General features: G+C 47.2%; 1 protein-coding gene across 1 annotated transcript; it reads right to left on the reverse strand.

Moving 5' to 3' along the window:
• Positions 1-1,122: 1,122 nt before the first annotated feature.
• Positions 1,123-10,288, reverse strand: LOC139249443 (zinc finger protein 774-like). The gene is made up of 2 exons (XM_070872409.1): positions 10,160-10,288; positions 1,123-2,692 (listed from the first exon to the last, which is right to left on the reverse strand). The coding sequence occupies exon 2, from the start codon at positions 2,585-2,587 to the stop codon at positions 1,718-1,720; it is 870 nt and encodes a 289-aa protein (XP_070728510.1). The 5' UTR covers positions 2,588-2,692; positions 10,160-10,288; the 3' UTR covers positions 1,123-1,717.
• Positions 10,289-19,476: the final 9,188 nt, after the last annotated feature.

Here is a 19,476-nt window from a genome sequence, read left to right on the forward strand (position 1 = left end):
ACTGCTGTGAAGCACCTTGGGCCGTTTTACTATGTTAAAGCCGCCCTATAAATAAAAGTTATTAATAATAATAAAAACTGTTGCACATGACTGCTCCGTGCAACACTCTCCACCCCAGATCCCCAATGGTGCAGGGAAGGACCCCTGCGTAGAGAGCCCTCCATTGGGGACCCCCCCCTCCGCTGGACAGTAAGATGACCCGCCATTGCGACTGAGACTGGGCAATGAACAAAATTCATCAATCAATGTCACAGAAACCCGAGTGCCCGGGTTCTCAGCCCTGGGGCCAAGTACGCTGGCCACCACTTTTCCATCACTAACTCACACCTTAGGCCCGGCCCAGTCTGGCTCAGTCACTAAATGCTTTCTAACTAGGATTCTAACTCTGATGGAAAGCTATGAGGCATCATTTTATTGTGACCCCTATCAGAGAGGCTTTTAATGGCTTTAATAAACTGGCAATAAGATTTTTATTTTAAAAATTGGAACGTGGTGAAAAACGCCACGAGCGCTGCCACAAAACTGACTGAGAAATCAGCGCCCCTGCCACAGGACTCAATATCCACCCCCTCCACCTCTGGTGCACTGTGTCTGCAGTATGTACCCTCTTACAAAATGACCATGGTCAGGTCGAGTGGAGTCAAAGGTCAGGTAACAGAATGGATGGAAATATGGCAACAAACTGCCCTCAACTCCAACAAATGATTTCTGTTTTGCAGCCATCTTTCCATCCATTCTGCTGCCTGGCCCTTCACTCCACGCGGCCTGACCTTGGTCATCTTGTATATCTTACATATTGTTGTGGATAGCAAGCTGGTTACAAAACAGGAAACAGAGTAGGAATTAAGAGTAGCTACTCGGAGACTGGCAATAGGCGGGAGATGGTGTTCCACAGGGATCGGTGTTGGGACCACTGTTCTGGCAATAGGTGGGAGGTGGTGTCCCACAGGGATCAGTGCTGGGACCACTGTTCTGGCAATAGGTGGGAGGTGGTGTTCCACAGGGATCGGTGCTGAGAGCACAGTTCTGGCAATAGGTGGGCACTGGCGTTCCACAGAGATCGGTGCTGGGAACATTGTTGTTCACCATTTACATAAAGGATTTGGACTCGGGAATCAGAAGTACAATTTCCACATTTTTAGATGACACAAATTGGAAAGTAGATTTAATACTGAGGAAGACTGTGACAAAATGCAAGACATTAATAAGTTTCAGAATGCGTGTGCAATTGGGAAATAAATTTCAGTACAGATCAGTGAGAGGTGGTGTGTTTTGGTAGGAAGAATAAGGAGGCCACATTCTATTTGGAAAATAGGAGTCTAAATGGGGCAGAGGAGCAAAGGGATCGAGGGGTACAGATACACAAATCACTGAAAGTAGCAACGCGGGTTAATACGGCCATTTAAAACAGCAAACAAGTACTGGGGTTCATTTCAAAAGGAGCCTTCTGTTCCGTGTCCAGGAGCTCTGAACCATGGAAGAGAGCGGCTGGGACTCATTTCTTACACACCTCAAGATTAACCCGCACGGTGACTTTGTGGTCAGTGCAGAGAGACGAGGAAAACCAAAGTGCCGTTTTCCCCTCTTAGTGTGGCCCTGAAGAATTGTGTCCAGGCTGAGGTTCTGTTCCCACTGTACGATCCTCTGTCAGAATGAACATGGTTCAGTCCTGCTTGTAATTAAGAGCAGCAAAAACAGCAGAATCCATCCCCTGCAGTCACTTGTGAATTCGCTGGTGTGCCAGCAGGCTGGATGAACGAGTAAATCCCTTCCCACACTCAGAGCAGGTGAACGGCCTCTCCCCAGTGTGAACTCGCTGGTGTGTCAGCAGGTTGCATGACTGAGTGAATCCCTTCCCACACACGGAGCAGGTGAATGGCCTCTCCCCAGTGTGAACTCGTTGGTGTCTCAGAAAGTCGGATGACTGAGTGAATCTTTTCCCACACACTGAGCAGGTGAACGGTCTCTCCCCACTGTGAACATGTTGATGGCAGCTCAGTTCCCCGGAACTTTTATAGCATTTCCTGCAGTCCGGGCATTTAAAAGGTCTCTCCCCAGTGTGAACTCGTTGGTGTATCAGAAGGTTGCTTGACTGAGTGAATCTTTTCCCACACACGGAGCAGGTGAACGGCCTCTCCCCAGTGTGAGTACGCTGGTGTACAGTGAGTTCAGATGATCGACTGAACCCAGTCCCGCAGTGAGAGCACCTGAACGGTCTCTCCCCACTGTGAACACGTTGATGGCAGCTCAGTTCCCCAGAACTTTTATAGCTCTTCCCACAGTCCGGGCATTTAAAAGGTCTCTCATCAGAGTGAACTCGCTGATGATTCAGCAGGCTAGATGACGAAGTGAATCCCTTCCCACACACGGAGCAGGTGAATGGTCTCTCCCCAGTGTGAACTCGCTGGTGATTCAGAAGGTCGGATGACTGAGTAAATCCCTTCCCACACTCTGAGCAGGTGAACGGCCTCTCCCCAGTGTGATTGCGCTTGTGCCTTGATAGGCCAGAGATTCGGCTGAAGCCACGTCCACACACACAACACGTGTACACTTTCTCCCCACCGTCAACGGTGCTTTTTGCTTCCATATTGAGAGGCCGATGATATTCAGGTCCCGATGAATCGAGTGACTGTCAGATCTTGACAGTGTGCGATCTGAGCTTCCCGTCTGCAAATCCGCCCCTTCTAATACCCTGTAAAATTAATTTAAAGCAGGAAAAAGGGAGTGAGAGAGAGAACCCACAAAGAGGCAGGTTAGAAAATTGAACAATGAATCTGCTAAATTGTGGGGCCGGCACTCGAACAAAGTGACCATGAAAGCGGCCGGATTGTCGTAAAAACCCAACTGGTTCACTAATGTCCGACTCTGGCTGGGTTCAGTTCTACACTCACTGGTTCCCCTCTCTCTCTCCTTCCCCACCAGACAGCCCAGTCATTGATAATCCCCTTCCCCACCCTACAGCCCAGTCATTGATAATCTCCTTCCCCACCCTACAGCCGAGTCATTGATAATCCCCTTCCCCACCCTACAGCCCAATCATTGATAATCCCCTTCCCCATCCTACAGCCCAATCATTGATAATTCCCTTCCCCACCCTACAGCCCAATCATTGATAATCCCCTTCCTCACCCTACAGCCCAGTCATTGATAATCCCCTTCCCCACTCTACAGCCCAGTCATTGATAATCCCATTCCCCACCCTACAGCCCAGTCATTGATAATCCCCTTCCCCACCCTACAGCCCAGTCATTGATAATCCCCTTCCCCACCCTACAGCCCAATCATTGATAATCTCCTTCCCCATCCTACAGCCCAGTCATTGATAATCCCCTTCCTCACCCTACAGCCCAGTCATTGATAATCCCCTTCCTCACCCTACAGCCCAGTCATTGATAATCCCCTTCCCCATCCTACAGCCCAATCATTGATAATCCCCTTTCCCCCCCCCCCCCACTACCCAAAACACGGTAACAACACCCCGCCCAGTGCCCAAAACACAGTAACACACACACACACACCCCCCCCATGTGCCCAATGTCCGTGTGTGAACCTCGACAGTGAGTGTCGACAGCTATTATTAGGAGCATAGGAACAGGAATAGGCCATTCAGCCCTTTGAGCCTGTTCCGCCATTCAATTAGATCAGTATTTTAACTCCGTCTACCTGCCTTGGTTCCATCGCCATTAATACCCTTGCCTAAGGAAATCTATCTATCTCAGTTTTGGAATTTTCAATTGGCCCCCAGCCTCCGTTTTATGGGGAACAGAGTTCCGGATTTCCACTAGGCTTTAAGAGTATAAGAAATAGGAGCAGGAGTGGGTTAAACAGCCCCTCGAGCCTGCTCCACCATTCAATAAGATCATGGCTGACGGGATGGCAGGACTGACATATGAAGAAAGACTGGATTGACTGGGCTTATATTCACTGGAATTTCGAAGAATGAGGGGGGATCTCATAGAAACATATAAAATTCTGACGGGACTGGACAGGTCAAATGCAGGAAGAATGTTCCCGATGTTGGGGAAGTCCAGAACCAGGGTTCACAGTCTAAGGATAAGGGGTAAGCCTATAGGACCGAGATGAGGAGAAACTTCTTCACTCAGAGAATTGTGAACCTGTGGAATTCTCCACCACAGAAAGTTGTTGAGGCCAGTTCGTTAGATATATTCAAAAGGGAGTTAGATGTGGCTCTTACAGCTAAAGGGATTGAGGGTTATGGAGAGAAAGCAGGAATGGGATACTGAAGTTGCATGATCAGCCATGATCATATTGAATGGTGGTGCAGACTCAAAGGGCCGAATGGCGACTCCTGCACCTACTTTCTATGTTTCTACCTCAGCTCCACTTTCCCGCACTATCCGCGTATCCCTTGATTTCTTTACTGTACAAACATCTATCGATCTCAGCCCTGAATATACTCAACGACTGAGCATCCACAGCTCTTTGGGGCAGAGAATTCCAAAGATTTACAACCCTTTGAGTGAAGACATTTCTCCTCATCTCAGTCCTAAATGGCCGTCCGTTATCCTGAGACTGTGACCCCTAGTTCCAGACTCTCCAACAAAGAGAAACAGCCAATCAGCATTTGTGTAAGGAAGTGCTTCCTGACATCACCCTGAACGGCCTGGCTCTGATTTTAAAGTTGTGACCCTTGTTGTAGACTCCCTCACCAGAGGAAATCGTTTCTCTCCATCCACCCTATCTTTAATCTTAAACACCTCAATTAGATCATCCTTTAATCTTCTATATTTCTCATAATTTACAAACGTCATCACTAAGTACAGGACCATGGAATCACTGAAGTTTACAGTAGTGAAGGAGGCCATTCAGCCCATCGTGTCTGTGCCGGCTGACAAAGAGCTATCCAGCCTAATCCCACTTTTCAGCTCTTGGTCCATGGCCTTGTAGGTCGCGGCACTTCAAGTGCATAGCCAAGTTTGTTTTAAATGCTATGAGGGTTTCTGCCTCTACCACCCTTTCAGGCAGCGAGTTCCAGACCCCCACCACCCTCTGGGTGAAGAGATTTCCCCTCTAAACCTCCTACCACTTTAAATCTATGCCCCCTGTTTGTTGACCCTCTGCTAAGGGGAATAGGTCCTTCCTATCCACTCTATCCAGGCCCCTCATAATTTAATACACCTCAATTAGGTCTCCCCTCTCAACCTCCTCCCTTCCAAAAAAAAACCCAGCCTATCCAATCTTTCCTCATAGCTAAAATTCTCCAGTCCAGGCAACATCCTCCGAAGCACTTATCGTTTTGAAAATTATTGCGTGGAGAGACCTATAAAAAGGCCCAGCCTCCGTGAGTCGTCGGGAGTTCGTGGTGCATCAGCCAGAGGCTCAGGAGGTGCAAGGAGAGGCCTATAAAAAGGCCCAGCCTCCGTGAGTCGTCGGGAGTTCGTGGTGCATCAGCCAGAGGCTCAGGAGGTGCAAGGAGAGGCCTATAAAAAGGCCCAGCGTCCGTGAGTCGTCGGGAGTTCGTGGTGCGTCAGCCAGAGGCTCAGGAGGTGCGTGGGGAGGCCTATAAAAAGGTCCAGCGTCCGTGAGTCGTCGGGAGTTCGTGGTGCGTCAGCCAGAGGCTCGGGAGGTGCGTGGGGAGGCGGAGCTTGTGCAGCTACAGGGAGGCAAAAAAGTAGAAAGAAATCGAAAGGTGATGTCACAGCCAAGGGGGTAAGTGATTGGCTGGTGATTGGCAAGAAGTTTTTCTTTTTCTTTCTTTATCAGTAAGTAACCTTTTAACATTGTTGTTGCTCAATTAAGTTAATCTAAGGGTTAAATCATGGCAGGAGAGCTCGGACACGTGTTATGCTCCTCCTGTACTATGTGGGAACTCGGACACTTCCGGTGTCCCTGACGACTACTCGTGCGGGAAGTGCATCTGCCTGCAGCTCCTGATGGACCGCATTGCGGCACTGGAGCTGCGGGTGGATGAACTCTGGAGCATCCACGATGCTGAGAATGACGTGAATAGCACGTTTAGCGAGTTGGTCACACCGCAGGTAAAGGGTATACAGCCAGCTCGTGAACGGGTGACCAACAGAAAGAGCAGTGCAAGGAAGGTAGTGCAGGGGTACCATGCGGTCATCCCCCTGCAAAACAGATACACCACTTTGGGTGCTGTTGAGGGGGATGACTCATCAAGGGAAGGCAAGTTCACGGCACTGTGGCTGGCTCTGTTGCACAGGAGCGCAGGAAAAAGAGTGGGAGAGCGATAGTGATAGGGGATTCAATTGTAAGGGGAATAGATAGGCGTTTCTGCAGCCGCAACCGAGACTCCAGGATGGTATGTTGCCTCCCTGGTGCAAGGGTCAAGGATGTCTCGGAGCGGGTGCAGGACATTCTGAAAAGGGAGGGTGAACAGCCAGTTGTCGTGGTGCATATAGGTACCAACGATATAGGTAAAAAACGGGATGAGGTCCTACGAGACAAATTTAGGGAGCTAGGAGCTAAATTAAAAAGTAGGACCTCAAAAGTAGTAATCTCAGGATTGCTACCAGTGCCACGTGCTAGTCAGAGTAGAAATTGCAGGATAGCTTAGATGAATACATGGCTTGATGAGTGAAGGGAGGGATTCAAATTTCTGGGACATTGGAACCAGTTCTGGGGGGAGGTGGGACCAGTACAAACCGGACAGTCTGTACCTGGCAGGACCGGAACCAATGTCCTAGGGGGAGTGTTTGCTAGTGCTGTTGGGAAGGAGTTAAACTAATATGGCAGGGGGATGGGAACCTATGCAGGGAGACAGAGGAAAATAAAAGGGAGACAGAGGCAAAAGATAGAAAGGAGAATAGTAAGAATAGTAAAAGTGGAGGGCAGAGAAATCCAAGGCAAAAAACAAAAGGGTCACATTCAGCAAAATTCTAAAGGGGCAATGTGTGTTAAAAAGACAAGCCTGAAGGCTCTGTGCCTCAATGCGAGGAGTATTCGAAATAAGGTGGACGAATTAACTGTGCAGATAGCAGTTAATGGATATGATGTAATTGGCTTCACAGAGACATGGCTCCAGGGTGACCAAGGCTGGGAACTCAACATCCAGGATTATTCAACATTTAGGAAGGATAGACAGAAAGGAAAAGGAGGCAGGGTGGCGTTGTTGGTTAAAGAGGAAATTAATGCAATAGTAAGGAAGGACATTAGCTTGGATGATGTGGAATCGGTATGGGTGGAGCTACGGAATACCAAAGGGCACAAAACGCTGGTGGGAGTTGTGTACAGGCCACGAACTATAAGTAGTGAGGTTGGCGACAGCATCAAACAAGAAATAAGGGATGTGTGCAATTAAGATACAGCAGTTATCATGGGCGACTTTAATTTAGATATAGATTGGGCTAACCAAACTGGTAGCAATGTGGTGGAGGAGGATTTCCTGGAGTGTACTAGGGATAGTTTTCTTGACCAATATGTCAAGGAACCAACTCGAGAGCTGGCCATCCTAGACTGGGTGATTTGTAATGAGAAGGGACTAATTAGCAATCTTGTTGTGCGAGGCCTCTTGGGGAAGAGTGACCATAATATGGTAAAATTCTTTATTAAGATGGAGAGTGACACAGTTAATTCAGAAACTAGGGTCCTGAACTTAAGGAAAGCTAACTTCGACGGCATGAGGCGTGAATTGGCTAGAATAGACTGGCAAATGATACTTAAAGGGTTGACGGTGGATAGGCAATGGCAAACAGTTATAGATACATGGATGAACTTCAACGGTTGTACATCCCTGTCTGGAGTAAAAATAAAACAGGGAAGGAGGCTCAACCTTGGCTAACAAGGGAAATTATGGATAGTATTAGATCCAAGGAAGAGACATATAAATTGGCCAGAAAAAGCAGCAAACCTGAGGACTGGGAGAAATTTAGAATTCAGCAGAGGAGGACAAAGGGTTTAATTAGGAGTGGGACAATAGAGTACGAGAGGAAGCTTGCCGGGAACATAAAAATTGACTGCAAAAGCTTCTATAGATATGTGAAGAGAAAAAGATTAGTGAAGACAAACGTAGGTCCCTTGCAGTCGGACTCAGGTGAATTTATAATGGGGAACAAAGAAATGGCAGACCAACTGAACAAATACTTTGGTTCTGTCTTCACAAAGGAAGACAAAAATAACCTTCCGGATGTACTAGGGGACCAAGGGTCTAGTGAGAAGGAGGAACTGAAGGATATCCTTATTAGGCGGGAAATTGTGTTGGGGAAATTGATGGGATTGAAGGCCGATAAATCCCCGGGGTCTGATTGTCTGCATCCCAGAGTACTTAAGGAAGTGGCCCTAGAAATAGTGGACGTATTGGTAATTATTTTCCAACAGTCTATCGACTCTGGATCAGTTCCTATGGACTGGAGGGTAGCTAATGTAACACCACTTTTTAAAAAAGGAGGGAGAGAGAAAACAGGTAATTATAGACTGGTTGACTGACATCAGTAGTGGGGAAAATGTTGGAATCAATTGTTAAAGATGAAATGGCAGCGCATTTGGAAAGCAGTGACAGGTTCGGTCCAAGTCAGCATGGATTTATGAAAGGGAAATCATGCTTGACAAATCTTCTGTAATTTTTTGAGGATGTAACGAGTAGAGTGGACAAGAGAGAACCAGTGGATGTGATGTATTTGGACTTTTAAAAGGCCTTTGACAAGGTCCCACATAAGAGATTGATGTGCAAAATCAAAGCACATGGTATTGGGGGTAATGTACTGACGGGGATAGAGAATTGGTTGGCAGACAGGAAGCAGAGAGTCGGGATAAACGGGTCCTTTTCGGAATGGGAGCCAGTGACTAGTGGAGTGCCGCAGGGCTCAGTGCTGGGACCCCAGCTCTTTACAATATACATACATTTTTTGGATGAAGGAATTGAGTGTAATATCTCCATGTTTTCAGATGACACTAAACTGGGTGGTGGTGTGAGCTGTGAGGAGGATGCCAAGAGGCTGCAGGGTGATTTGGACCGGTTAGGTGAGTGGGCAAATGCATGGCAGATGCAGTATAATGTGGATAAATGTGAGGGTATTCACTTTGGTGGCAAAAACACAAAGGCAGAATATTATCTGAATTGCGGCAGATTAGGAAAAGGGGAAGTGCAACGAGACCTGGGTGTCATGGTTCATCAGTCATTGAAAGTTGGCATGCAGCTACAGCAGGCGGTAAAGAAGGCAAATGGCATGTTGGCATGTTGGCCTTCATAGCTTGGGGATTTGAGTATAGGAGCAGGGAAGCCTTACTGCAATTGTACAGGGCCTTGGTGAGGTCTCACCTGGAATATTGTGTACAGTTTTGGTCTCCTAATCTGAGTAAGGACATTCTTGATATTGAGGGAGTACAGCGAAGGTCCACCAGACTGATTCCAGGGATGGCTGGATTGACACATGAGGAGAGACTGGATCAACTCGGACTTTATACACTGGAGTTTAGAAGGATGCGAGGGGTTCTCATAGAAATATATAAGATTCTGACGGGACGCGACAGGTTAGATGCGGGATGTATGTTCCCGATGTTGGGGAAGTCCAGAACCAGGGGACACAGTCTCAGGCTACAGGATAGGCCATTTAGGGCTGAGATGAGGAGAAACTTCTTAACTGAGAGAGTTGTTAACCTGTGGAATTCCCTGTCGCAGAGAGTTGTTGATGCCAGTTCATTAGATATATTCAAGAGGGAGATAGATGTGGCCCTTACGGCTAAAGGGATCAAGGGGTATGGAGAGAAAGCAGAAAAGGGGTACTGAGGTGAATGATTATCCCTGATCTTATTGAATGGCGGTGCAGGCTCGAAGGGCCGAATGGCCGACTCCTGCACCTATTTTCTATGTTTCTATGTTATTATTGATGTCCTTTTCAAAGTGTGGTGCCCAGAATTGAGCCCAACCCTCAATATCTGAGGTCTAACTAGTGACTGATAAAGGTTGACCACAATGAGCTTGTTGTTGTGCTCTATACTGCTATTAATGCTTTAACAGATTGATCAGCTGATCCTGCCCCTCACAGATTTGTGGTCACCTTTAAATTGGACCATTTGGTTTAGAATGCCTCCCATTTCTCTCCTGCTTCCAGAATGCATTTAGTGAGGTGTCCCTGGGAGCCTGAGGCCCTGTCCCCGCGGCCAGGCGGGACAACCCCGGGCTCAGCCTCTGGCCTGTTATTGGGCCCTGGGCCCTACACCAGGGGTTTATGTCACTCACCAGCCCCACTCGCGGCTCCAATTCCTGCCCCGCGCCGACAACCCACCGTCTCGTGTCCCACATCATCCGGGCTCCACCAACTGTCGCCACCGCCGCCCGCGCATGCTCAGTGCGGGAGATCCGGGCTCAGCCCCGCCCACTGGGGGGAGGGGGGAATGGTGGTCGAAGCCCCGCCGCTCGCACACTCCGATTGCTTGGAGGACCAATCATCCGCTCGGTCCTCCAGCCCCGCCCCATCTCATCCAATTGGCCCGGAGCCGCCGTCAATCACCCGGGCAGCGTGAGCTGAGCATGCGCGGTGGGCCGGCAGCGGCTGAGAGATAGGCGGAGGGAGGAGCGGGTTAATAGACACCGGGGGGCCGCGGGCTTCACACACACCGAGTGCGGGCCCAAGCCCCCCCGTCCCGCCCGAGAGACAACACTCCGCATTATCCGCCTCACACACACCCGCTGTGGGCCTCCGGCCTTTCCCCGAGCGGGGGGCAGCTGCGGGGCTATCTCCCGGTGACAGGCCCCCCCCCGCCCCCCCCCCGGGGGACAGAATGTTGTGTCGGATCTAGAATTGTCTGTTCTGTATCTCTATCCTGTATTTAAAGTAACAATGTTTGTAAGCACCATTTATTTGCCGGGTATTAGAAGGGGAGGATCTGCAGCTGGGAAACTCAATCCAAACATCGCCTCAAGATTTGACAGATTCCCGGATTGATCAGGATCACCTTCTCATCAGCCTTTGTAAAAACACCAATCACAGCGGGGAGAAACAGGACACATGTTGTGTGTGTGGATACACCTTCAACCAATCGTTCAGCCTGTGAGACCCGTACATCCACCTGACTCAACACTAAATGTGGGGACAGTGGGAATGGATGGTGTTGTACATGGAAAGTGATTCAGTCGCTCATCTCACCAACTGATATTCGAGGAGTTAGATAACAGACTTTCTCCTGTGAATATAGAGCTGGTTTATTGGCCCGTGATGTGTTTACTTATTCATCCTGTTGACTCTAAATCTTTGCCAATTATTTGATGTGATAGGTTTACATGTACGTATTTTTAAAAATATGTTTGCTGAGTGGATTCAAATACAAATTGAAACCAGGTTTGCAGGCGTGATGCTCCATTCACACATCGAACACCTTCCCTGGAGACCAAGGCGAGGAGATCAACTCTGGAAGGTATGGGAAATTGGGACTTGCCCCTGAGAGTAACCGAAGGTATAAGAACTAAAATAATCCAGAGTTAGAAAAGAGAAAAGGCCCAAAATGGAGCAGTCGGTAACAGGATGTCAATTAGTCTCATCTTATTTTGGAGTCATCAAATATTGACACACTCTGTTAATTGAAATTGCAAAATATTAAACTCCAGCCCAGTTATAGGGGTTATTAACATCAGCAGAAACAATCCCCAACTGATAAAATGAACACAATTGAGTTAGGATGTGATTAACAGCAGCAATAACAGAAGAATCCAACCCCTGCAGTCACTTGAGAACTCGCTGGTGTCTCAGCAGGTCGGATGAATGAGTGAATCCCTTCCCACACTCAGAGCAGGTGAACAGCATCTCCCCAGTGTGACTGCGACGATGCATTTCCAGCTTACAAGTTGGGTTCAGTTCTGCACCTGCTGTGCGCAGAGTGAGAATAAATTCAATGAGCTCGCTCGCGGCCTTCCGCGAGAGGTGGGCACCGGAGGGACTGGAGTGCATCATCACGCCCGGCAACCAAATTTTAATTTGATTTTACGTTTTAAAGTTAATTTGTTTTAATTGCCGGTGCTTTTAGTGTCCCCTTCCCTTTTATAGGGGGCACTGGGGAAAAATTGTGATTTTAGTGCCCAAAAAAAAAAAAACAAAAAAAAAAAGAAAAAACAAAAAAAAAAAAACATAAAAAAGGGGGGGAAAAAAAATGGGCCTTGTAAATGTCTGGAGTGTCACCCAGGTCGGGTGGCACAGTTTAATGTTTATGTTTTCGCAGGTAGACTCTAAAAGAGTTAAATTCAATGAGCTGCTAATTTTCTCTACTGGGTCTTCTGTGCTGGCCCAATAGGCTGAACCCGGGCTGGCGTAATAGGCTGAGTCCATGCTGGCCCAATAGGATGAGCCCGGGCTGGCCCAATAGGTTGAGCCCGGGCTGACCCAATAGGATGAGCCTGTGCTGGCCCAATAGGGTGAGCCTGGGCTGGCACAACAGGGTGATGCAAAGACCAGAACTGTGTGAGTACTCCAGCTGTGTCCGAACTAGTGTCTTACACAGTTCGAGCATAACCTCCAGAGGGAGGTGGGGTGTCTTACACAGTTCGAGCATAACCTCCAGAGGGAGGTGGGAATCTGGAACTTACTGCCTGAAAGAATAGTAGGGGCAGAAACCCTCATCGCATTTACAAAAGTACTTGGATGTGCACTGGAAGTGCATTAACCTACAGGGCTACGGACCAAGAGCTGGAAAGTGTGATTAGGCTGGATAGCTCTTTTTCGGCCACACAGACATGATAGGTCTAATGGCCTCGTTCTGTGTTGTAAACTGCTATGATTCCATGTCACTAATCCTCTCCTGTCTGATATAAACCAACCCCACAGTCACTGACACCAATCCCCTCCTGTCTGATATAATGTTGTGAAGGACAATGGAAGGCCAGAAGATTGGGAATTTTTTAGAAACCAGCAAAGGACGACAAAAAAATGATAAAGACAGAAAAGATAGCATGAGAACAAACTAGCAAGAAATATAAAAACAGACAGTAAGAGCATCTGCAGGTATATAAAAAGGAAATGAGTAGCTAAAGTAAACGTTGGTCCCTTAGAGGATGAGACTGAAGAATTAATAACGGGAAACACAGAAATGGCAGAGATTTTGAACAAATATTTTGTCTTGTTCTTCACGGTAGAGGACACTAAAAAATCCCAACAGTTGATAATCAAGGAGCTATTGTGGTGGTGAGGGTGGGGTGAGGGGGGACTTAAAACAGTCACTATCACTAGAGATAACGTACTCAGCAAACAAATGAGACTAAAGGTGGACAAATCCCCCGGACCTGATGGCATGCATCCTAAGGTCTTCAAAGAAGTGGCTGCAGAGATAGTGGATGTACTGGTTGTAAGCTGCCAAAATTCCATGAATTCTGGAGAGGTCCCAGCAGACTGGAAAACTGAAAATGTAACACCCCTATTCAAGTAAGGAGGGAGGCAGAGAGCAGGAAACCACAGACCAGTTAGCCTACCATCGGTTATTGGGAAAATACTGGAATGCATCATTAAGGAATTAGTATAAGGACATTTAGAAAATCATGTTGCAGTCCAGCAGAGTCAGCATGGTTTTATGAAAGGGAAATCATGGTTGATAAATTTGCTGGAGTTGCTTGGCGATGTAATGAGCAGAGTGCATAAAGGAATACCAGTTGAAGTTGTATATTTGCATTTCCAGAAAGCATTCGATAAGGTGCCACACAAAAGGTTACTGCACAAGCTAAGAGCTGACGGGATTGGGGGTAATATATCAGAATGGATAGAGGATTGGCTAAGTTACAGAAAACAGAGAGTCGGTATAAATGGGTCATTTTCTGGTTGGCAAACTGTAACTAGTGGGGTGCTGCAGGGATCAGTGCTGGGACCTCAACTATTTACAATTTATATTAATGACTTGGATGAAGGGACCAAGTGTAACACAGTCAAATTTGCTGATGATACAAAGGTAGGTGGGAAACCAAGTTGTGAGGAAGATGCAAATAATCTCGAAAGGGATATGAATAGGATAATGAGGTACCAACGATATAGGTAAAAAATGAGATGAGGTCCAACAAGCTGAATTTAGGGAGCTAGGAGTTAAATAAAAAGTAGGACCTCAAAGGTAGTAATCTCAGGATTGTTACCAGTGCCACATGATAGTCAGAGTAGAAATAGCAGGATAGTTAAGATGAATAGGTTTCTTGAGGAATGGTGCCAGAGGGAGGGATTCAAATTCCTGGGACATTGGAACCGGTTCTGGGGGGGTGGGACCAATACAACCGGTCTGCACCTGGGCAGGACCGGAACTGTCCTAGGGGGAGTGTTTGCTCGTGCTGTTGGGGAGGGTTTAAACTAATACAGCAGGGGGATGGGAATCTATGTAGAGAGACAAAAGGAAGTAAAATGGGGGCAGAAGCAAAAGGTGGAAAGGAGATAAGGAAAATTGGAGGGCAGAGAAATCAAAGGCAAAAATCAAAACGGGCCACATTACAACATAATTCGAAAAGAATAAAGAGTATTAAAAAAAACAAGCCTGAAGACTGTGTCTCAATGTGAGGAGCATTCATACTAAGGTGCAGATAGCTGTTAACGGATATGATGCAATTGGGATTATGGAGACATGGCTCCAGGGTGACCAAAGCTGGTAACTCAACATCCAGGGGTATTCAATATTCAGGAAGGATAGATAGAAAGGAAAAGGAGGTGGGGTAGTGTTGCTGGTTAAAGAGGAGATTAACGCAATAGTAAGAAGGACATTAGCTTGGATGATGTGGAATCTGTATGGGTAGAGCTGCAGAACATCAAAGGGCAGAAAATGCTAGTGGGACTTGTGTACAGACCACCAAACAGTAGTAGGGAGGTTGGGTATGGCATCAAACAGGAAATTAGAGATGCGTGCAATAAAGGTACAGCAGTTATCATGGGTGACTTTAATCTACATATAGATTGGGCTAACCAAACTGGTAGCAATACAGTGGAGGAGGATTGCCTGGAGTGTATAAGGGATGGTTTTCTCGACCAATATGCCAAGGAACCAACTCGAGAGCTGGCCATCCTCGACTGGGTGTTGTGTAATGAGAGAGGATTAATTAGCAATCTTGTTGTGCGAGGCCCCTTGGGGAAGAGTGACATTAATATGGCAGAATTCTTCATTAAGATGGAGAGTGACACAGTTAATTCAAAGACTAGGGTCCTGAACTTAAAGAAAGGTACCTTCGATGGTATGAGACATGAATTGTCCAGGATAGACTGCCGAATGATATTTAAAGGGTTGATGGTGGATAGGCAATGGCAGACATTTAAAGATCACATGGATGAACTTAAACAATTGTACATCCTTGTCGTGGGTAAAAATAAAATGGGAAAGGTGGCTCAACCGTGGCGAACAGCAGAAATTAGGGATAGTGTTAAATCCAAAGAAGAGCCATATAAATTAGCCAGAAAAAGCAGCACACCTGAGGACTGGGATAAATTTAGAATTTAGCAGAGGACAAAGGTTTTAATTAGGAGGGGGAAATCATCATCATAGGCAGTCCCTCAAAACTAGGATGACTTGCTTCCACGCCAAAATAGGATGAGTTCACAGGTGTTTCAATAAAGGACCTAATATTCCAGGTCCTGAACTACATCCTGAAGGGAGGAAGATGTCTGTGCATGGATTTTTTTTAAGGTGGTGGCCGTTGCACAGAAGCCACCACACGGGCTTGACAGAGCTAGGTCTTGGTCCAATGGCGAGGATTAACCAGGTCGACTGGAGACCAGCTCTGCTGCATGGATCTAGTGCACACACATATCACAGTGTGGGCTGGCCCGTGCTGAATCTGGGCCCCTGGTCCCGAACTCGCACCTCTTCTGGGCCCCAATCATGTCCCTCCACAGTCTCTCGCCGTTCCTTTGCCCCGACCTCACTGCTCCTGCTGCACCGACCCATGGTCCAATCATCAACCTGGACCTTGATGACGTCACTCTTTGCTGCCTTCACAGCTTGCGCTGCTCCCTGAAGCTGCATGCCTCCACGCTGCTCCCTGGGCTGCACACTGCTCCTTTTATGGCCCCGACCTGCTATAACATACCCCGATCTTCCAATATAACACGGACAGGGTATCTGGACATTTATCACATTGCTGTTTATGGGAGCTTGCTGTGTTCAAATTGGCTGCTGCGTTTCCCACATTACAACAGTGACTACACTCCAAAAGTACTTCATTGGCTGTAAAGCGTTTGAGACATTTGGTGGACATGAAAGGCACTACATCAATGCAAGTTTTTCTTTCTTAATACAAAAGCAAAATACTGCAGATGCTGAAATCTGAAATAATAACAAACTGCTGGAAATCTCAGCAGGTCAGGCAACATCTGAGAGAAAGAATAGAGTATGAGAGGAAGCTTGCAGGAAACATAAAAACTGACTGCAAAAGCTTCTATAGATATGTGAAGAGAAAAAGATTAGTGAAAACAAACGTAGGTCCCTTGCAGTCAGATTCAGGTGAATTTATAATGGGGAACAAAGAAATGGCGGGCCAGTTAAACAACTACTTTGGTTCTGTCTTCACGAAGGAAGACGCAAATAATCTTCCGGAAATATTAGGGGACCGAGGGTCAAGTGTGAAGGAGGAACTGAAGGAAATCCTTATTAGATGGGAAATGGTGTTCGGGAAAATGATGGGATTGAAGGCTGATAAATTCCCGGGGCCTGATCGACTGCATCCCAGAGTACTTAAGGAAGTAGCCCGAGAAATAGTGGATGCATTGGTGATCATTTTCCAACAGTCTATCGATTCTGGATCAGTTCCTGTGGACTGGAGGTAGCCAATGTAACACCACTTTTTAAGAAAGGAGGGAGAGAGAAAACGAGTAATTATAGACCGGTTAGCCTGACATCAGTAGTGGGGAAAATGTTGGATTCAATTATTAAAGATGAAATAGCAGCACATTTGGAAAGCAGTGATGGGATCGGCCCAAATCAGCATGGATTTATGAAAGGGAAATCCTGCTTGATCGATCTTCGAGAACTTTTTGAGGATGTAACTGGTAGAATGGACAAGGGAGAACCAGTGGATGTGGTGTATTTGGACTTTCAAAAGGCTTTTGAGAAGGTGCCACACAAGAGATTGGTGTGCAAAATTAAAGCACATGGAATTGGGGGTAATGTACTGATGTGGATAGAGAACTGGTTGGCAGACAGGAAGCAGAGAGTCGGGATAAACGGGTCCTTTTCAGAATGGCAGGCAGTGACTAGTGGGGTATCGCAGAGCTCAGTGCTGGGACCCCAGCTATTTACAATATACATTAATGATTTGAATGAGGAAATTGAGTGTAATATCTCCAAGTTTGCAGATGACACTAAACTGGGTGGCAGTGTGAGCTGTGAGGAGGATGCTAAAAGGCTGCGGGGTGACTTGGACAGGTTAGGTGAGTGGGCAAACGCCTGGCAGATGCAGTATAATGTGCATAAATGTGAGGTTATCCATTTTGGTGGCAAAAACACGAAGGCAGAATATTATCTGAATGGCGGCAGATTAGGAAAAGAGGAGGTGCAGCGAGACCTTGGTGTCATGGTTCATCAATCATTGAAAGTTGGCATTCAGGATCAGCAGGCGGTGAACAAGGCAAATGGTATGTTGGCCTTCATAGCAAGGGGATTTGAGTATAGGAGCAGGAAGGTCTTACTGCAGTTGTACAGGGCCTTCGTGAGGCCACACCTGGAATATTGTGTTCAGTTCTGATCTCCTAATCTAAGGAAAGACGTTCTTGCTATTGAGGGAGTGCAGCGGAGGTTCTCCAGACTGATTCCTGACATCACAAGACTGACATATGAGGAGAGACTGGATCAACTGGGCCTGTATTCACTGGAGTTTAGAAGGATGAGAGGGGATCTCACAGAAACATATAAAATTCTGACAGGACTGGACAGGTTAGATGCAGAAAGAATGTTCCCGATATTGGGGAAGTCCAGAGCCAGGGGACATTGTCTAAGGATAAACGCTGAGCCATTTAGGACTGAGATGAGGATAAAGTTCACTCAGAGAGTTGTTAACCTGTGGAATTCCCTATCGCAGAGAGTTGTTGATGCCAGTTCATTGGATATATTCAAGGGGGAGTCAGATAAGGCCCTTACGGCTAAAGGGATCAAGGGGTCGGGAGAGAAAGCGGGAAAGGGGTACTGAAGTGAATGATCAGCCATGATCTTATTGAATGGTGGTGCAGGCTCGAAGGGCCGAATCCTGCACCTATTTTCTATGTTTCTATGCACAGATGGATCTGGGGGTTCTTGTACATGAAACACAAAAAGTTAGCATGCAAGTACAGCAGGTAATCAGGAAGGCAAATGGAATGCTGGCCTTTATTGCAAGGCGGGTGGAGTATAAAAGTAGGGAAGTCCTGCTGCAACTGTACAGGGCGTTGGTAAGACCACACCTGGAGTACTGCGCACAGTTTTGGTCTGGAGTGGTCTTTATTCCCGTGCCGAGGGGATTGCTGCACCAGACGGGAGGGGCAACATTTGGGGACACGGATTCCCCACCAATTCCCATTCCGCTTCTTTCTGGTGGATAATGGAGGGGCCACTGTGTGTAATGTGTAAGTCAGTAAGAATTGTCAGCAAGCTCTTTCTAATTGGACATTTTATTCAGTAGAAACTTTCACACACTATTGTAGATTTTGTACCAAAGATCAATTTAGGATTAAAGTAAAAGTTCATAATTTTATTGCAAACTAACTTTCTGTTGTGAGTCGCTGAATTAAGGGGAAAGATTACACACAGCGTTTCTTAAATGGACACTGCAGCCCTGAGAACACCATCAGCAATATATGCAGAATATTAAAGTCCAGCCAAGTTATAGGGTTATTATCAGCAGAAACAAACCCCAACTGTCAGAATGAACATGGTTCAATTGGGATGTGATTAACAGCAGCAATAACAGCAGATTCCAACCCCTGCAGTCACTTGTGAACTCGCTGGTGTGTCAGCAGGTGGGATGACCGAGTGAATCGCTTCCCACACTCAGAGCAGGTGAATGGCCTCTCCCCAGTGTGAACTCGCTGGTGTGTCAGCAGGGTGGATGACGTAGTGAATCCCTTCCCACACTCTGAGCAGGCGAACGGTCTCTCCCCAGTGTGAACTCGCCGGTGTATCAGCAGGTCGGATGAACATGTGAATCCCTTCCCACATTCAGAGCAGGTGAATGGCCTCTCCCCAGTGTGAACTCGCTGGTGTGTCAGCAGGTGGGATATCTGAGTGAATCGCTTCCCACACTCAGAGCAGGTGAACGGTCTCTCCCCGGTGTGAACTCGCCGGTGAGCTACAAGTTGGGATGACCCAGTGAATCCCTTCCCACATTCGGAGCAGGTGAACGGCCTCTCCCCAGTGTGACTGCGTCGATGAATTTCTAGCTCAGACGGTGATCTGAATACCTTCCCACAGTCACCACATTTCCACGGTTTCTCCATGATGCGGGTATCCTTGTGACTCTCCATGGTTGGACGATGGGTTGAAGCCTTGCCCACGCACACAACACGTTTACAGTTTCTTCGCGCTGTGAATGGTGCGATGTTTATTCAGGCTGTTTAATTGGTTAAAGCTTTTTCCACAGGCAGT

Source organism: Pristiophorus japonicus, unplaced genomic scaffold (genome assembly GCF_044704955.1).
Source record: "Pristiophorus japonicus isolate sPriJap1 unplaced genomic scaffold, sPriJap1.hap1 HAP1_SCAFFOLD_313, whole genome shotgun sequence".
NCBI lineage: Eukaryota > Metazoa > Chordata > Chondrichthyes > Pristiophoridae > Pristiophorus > Pristiophorus japonicus.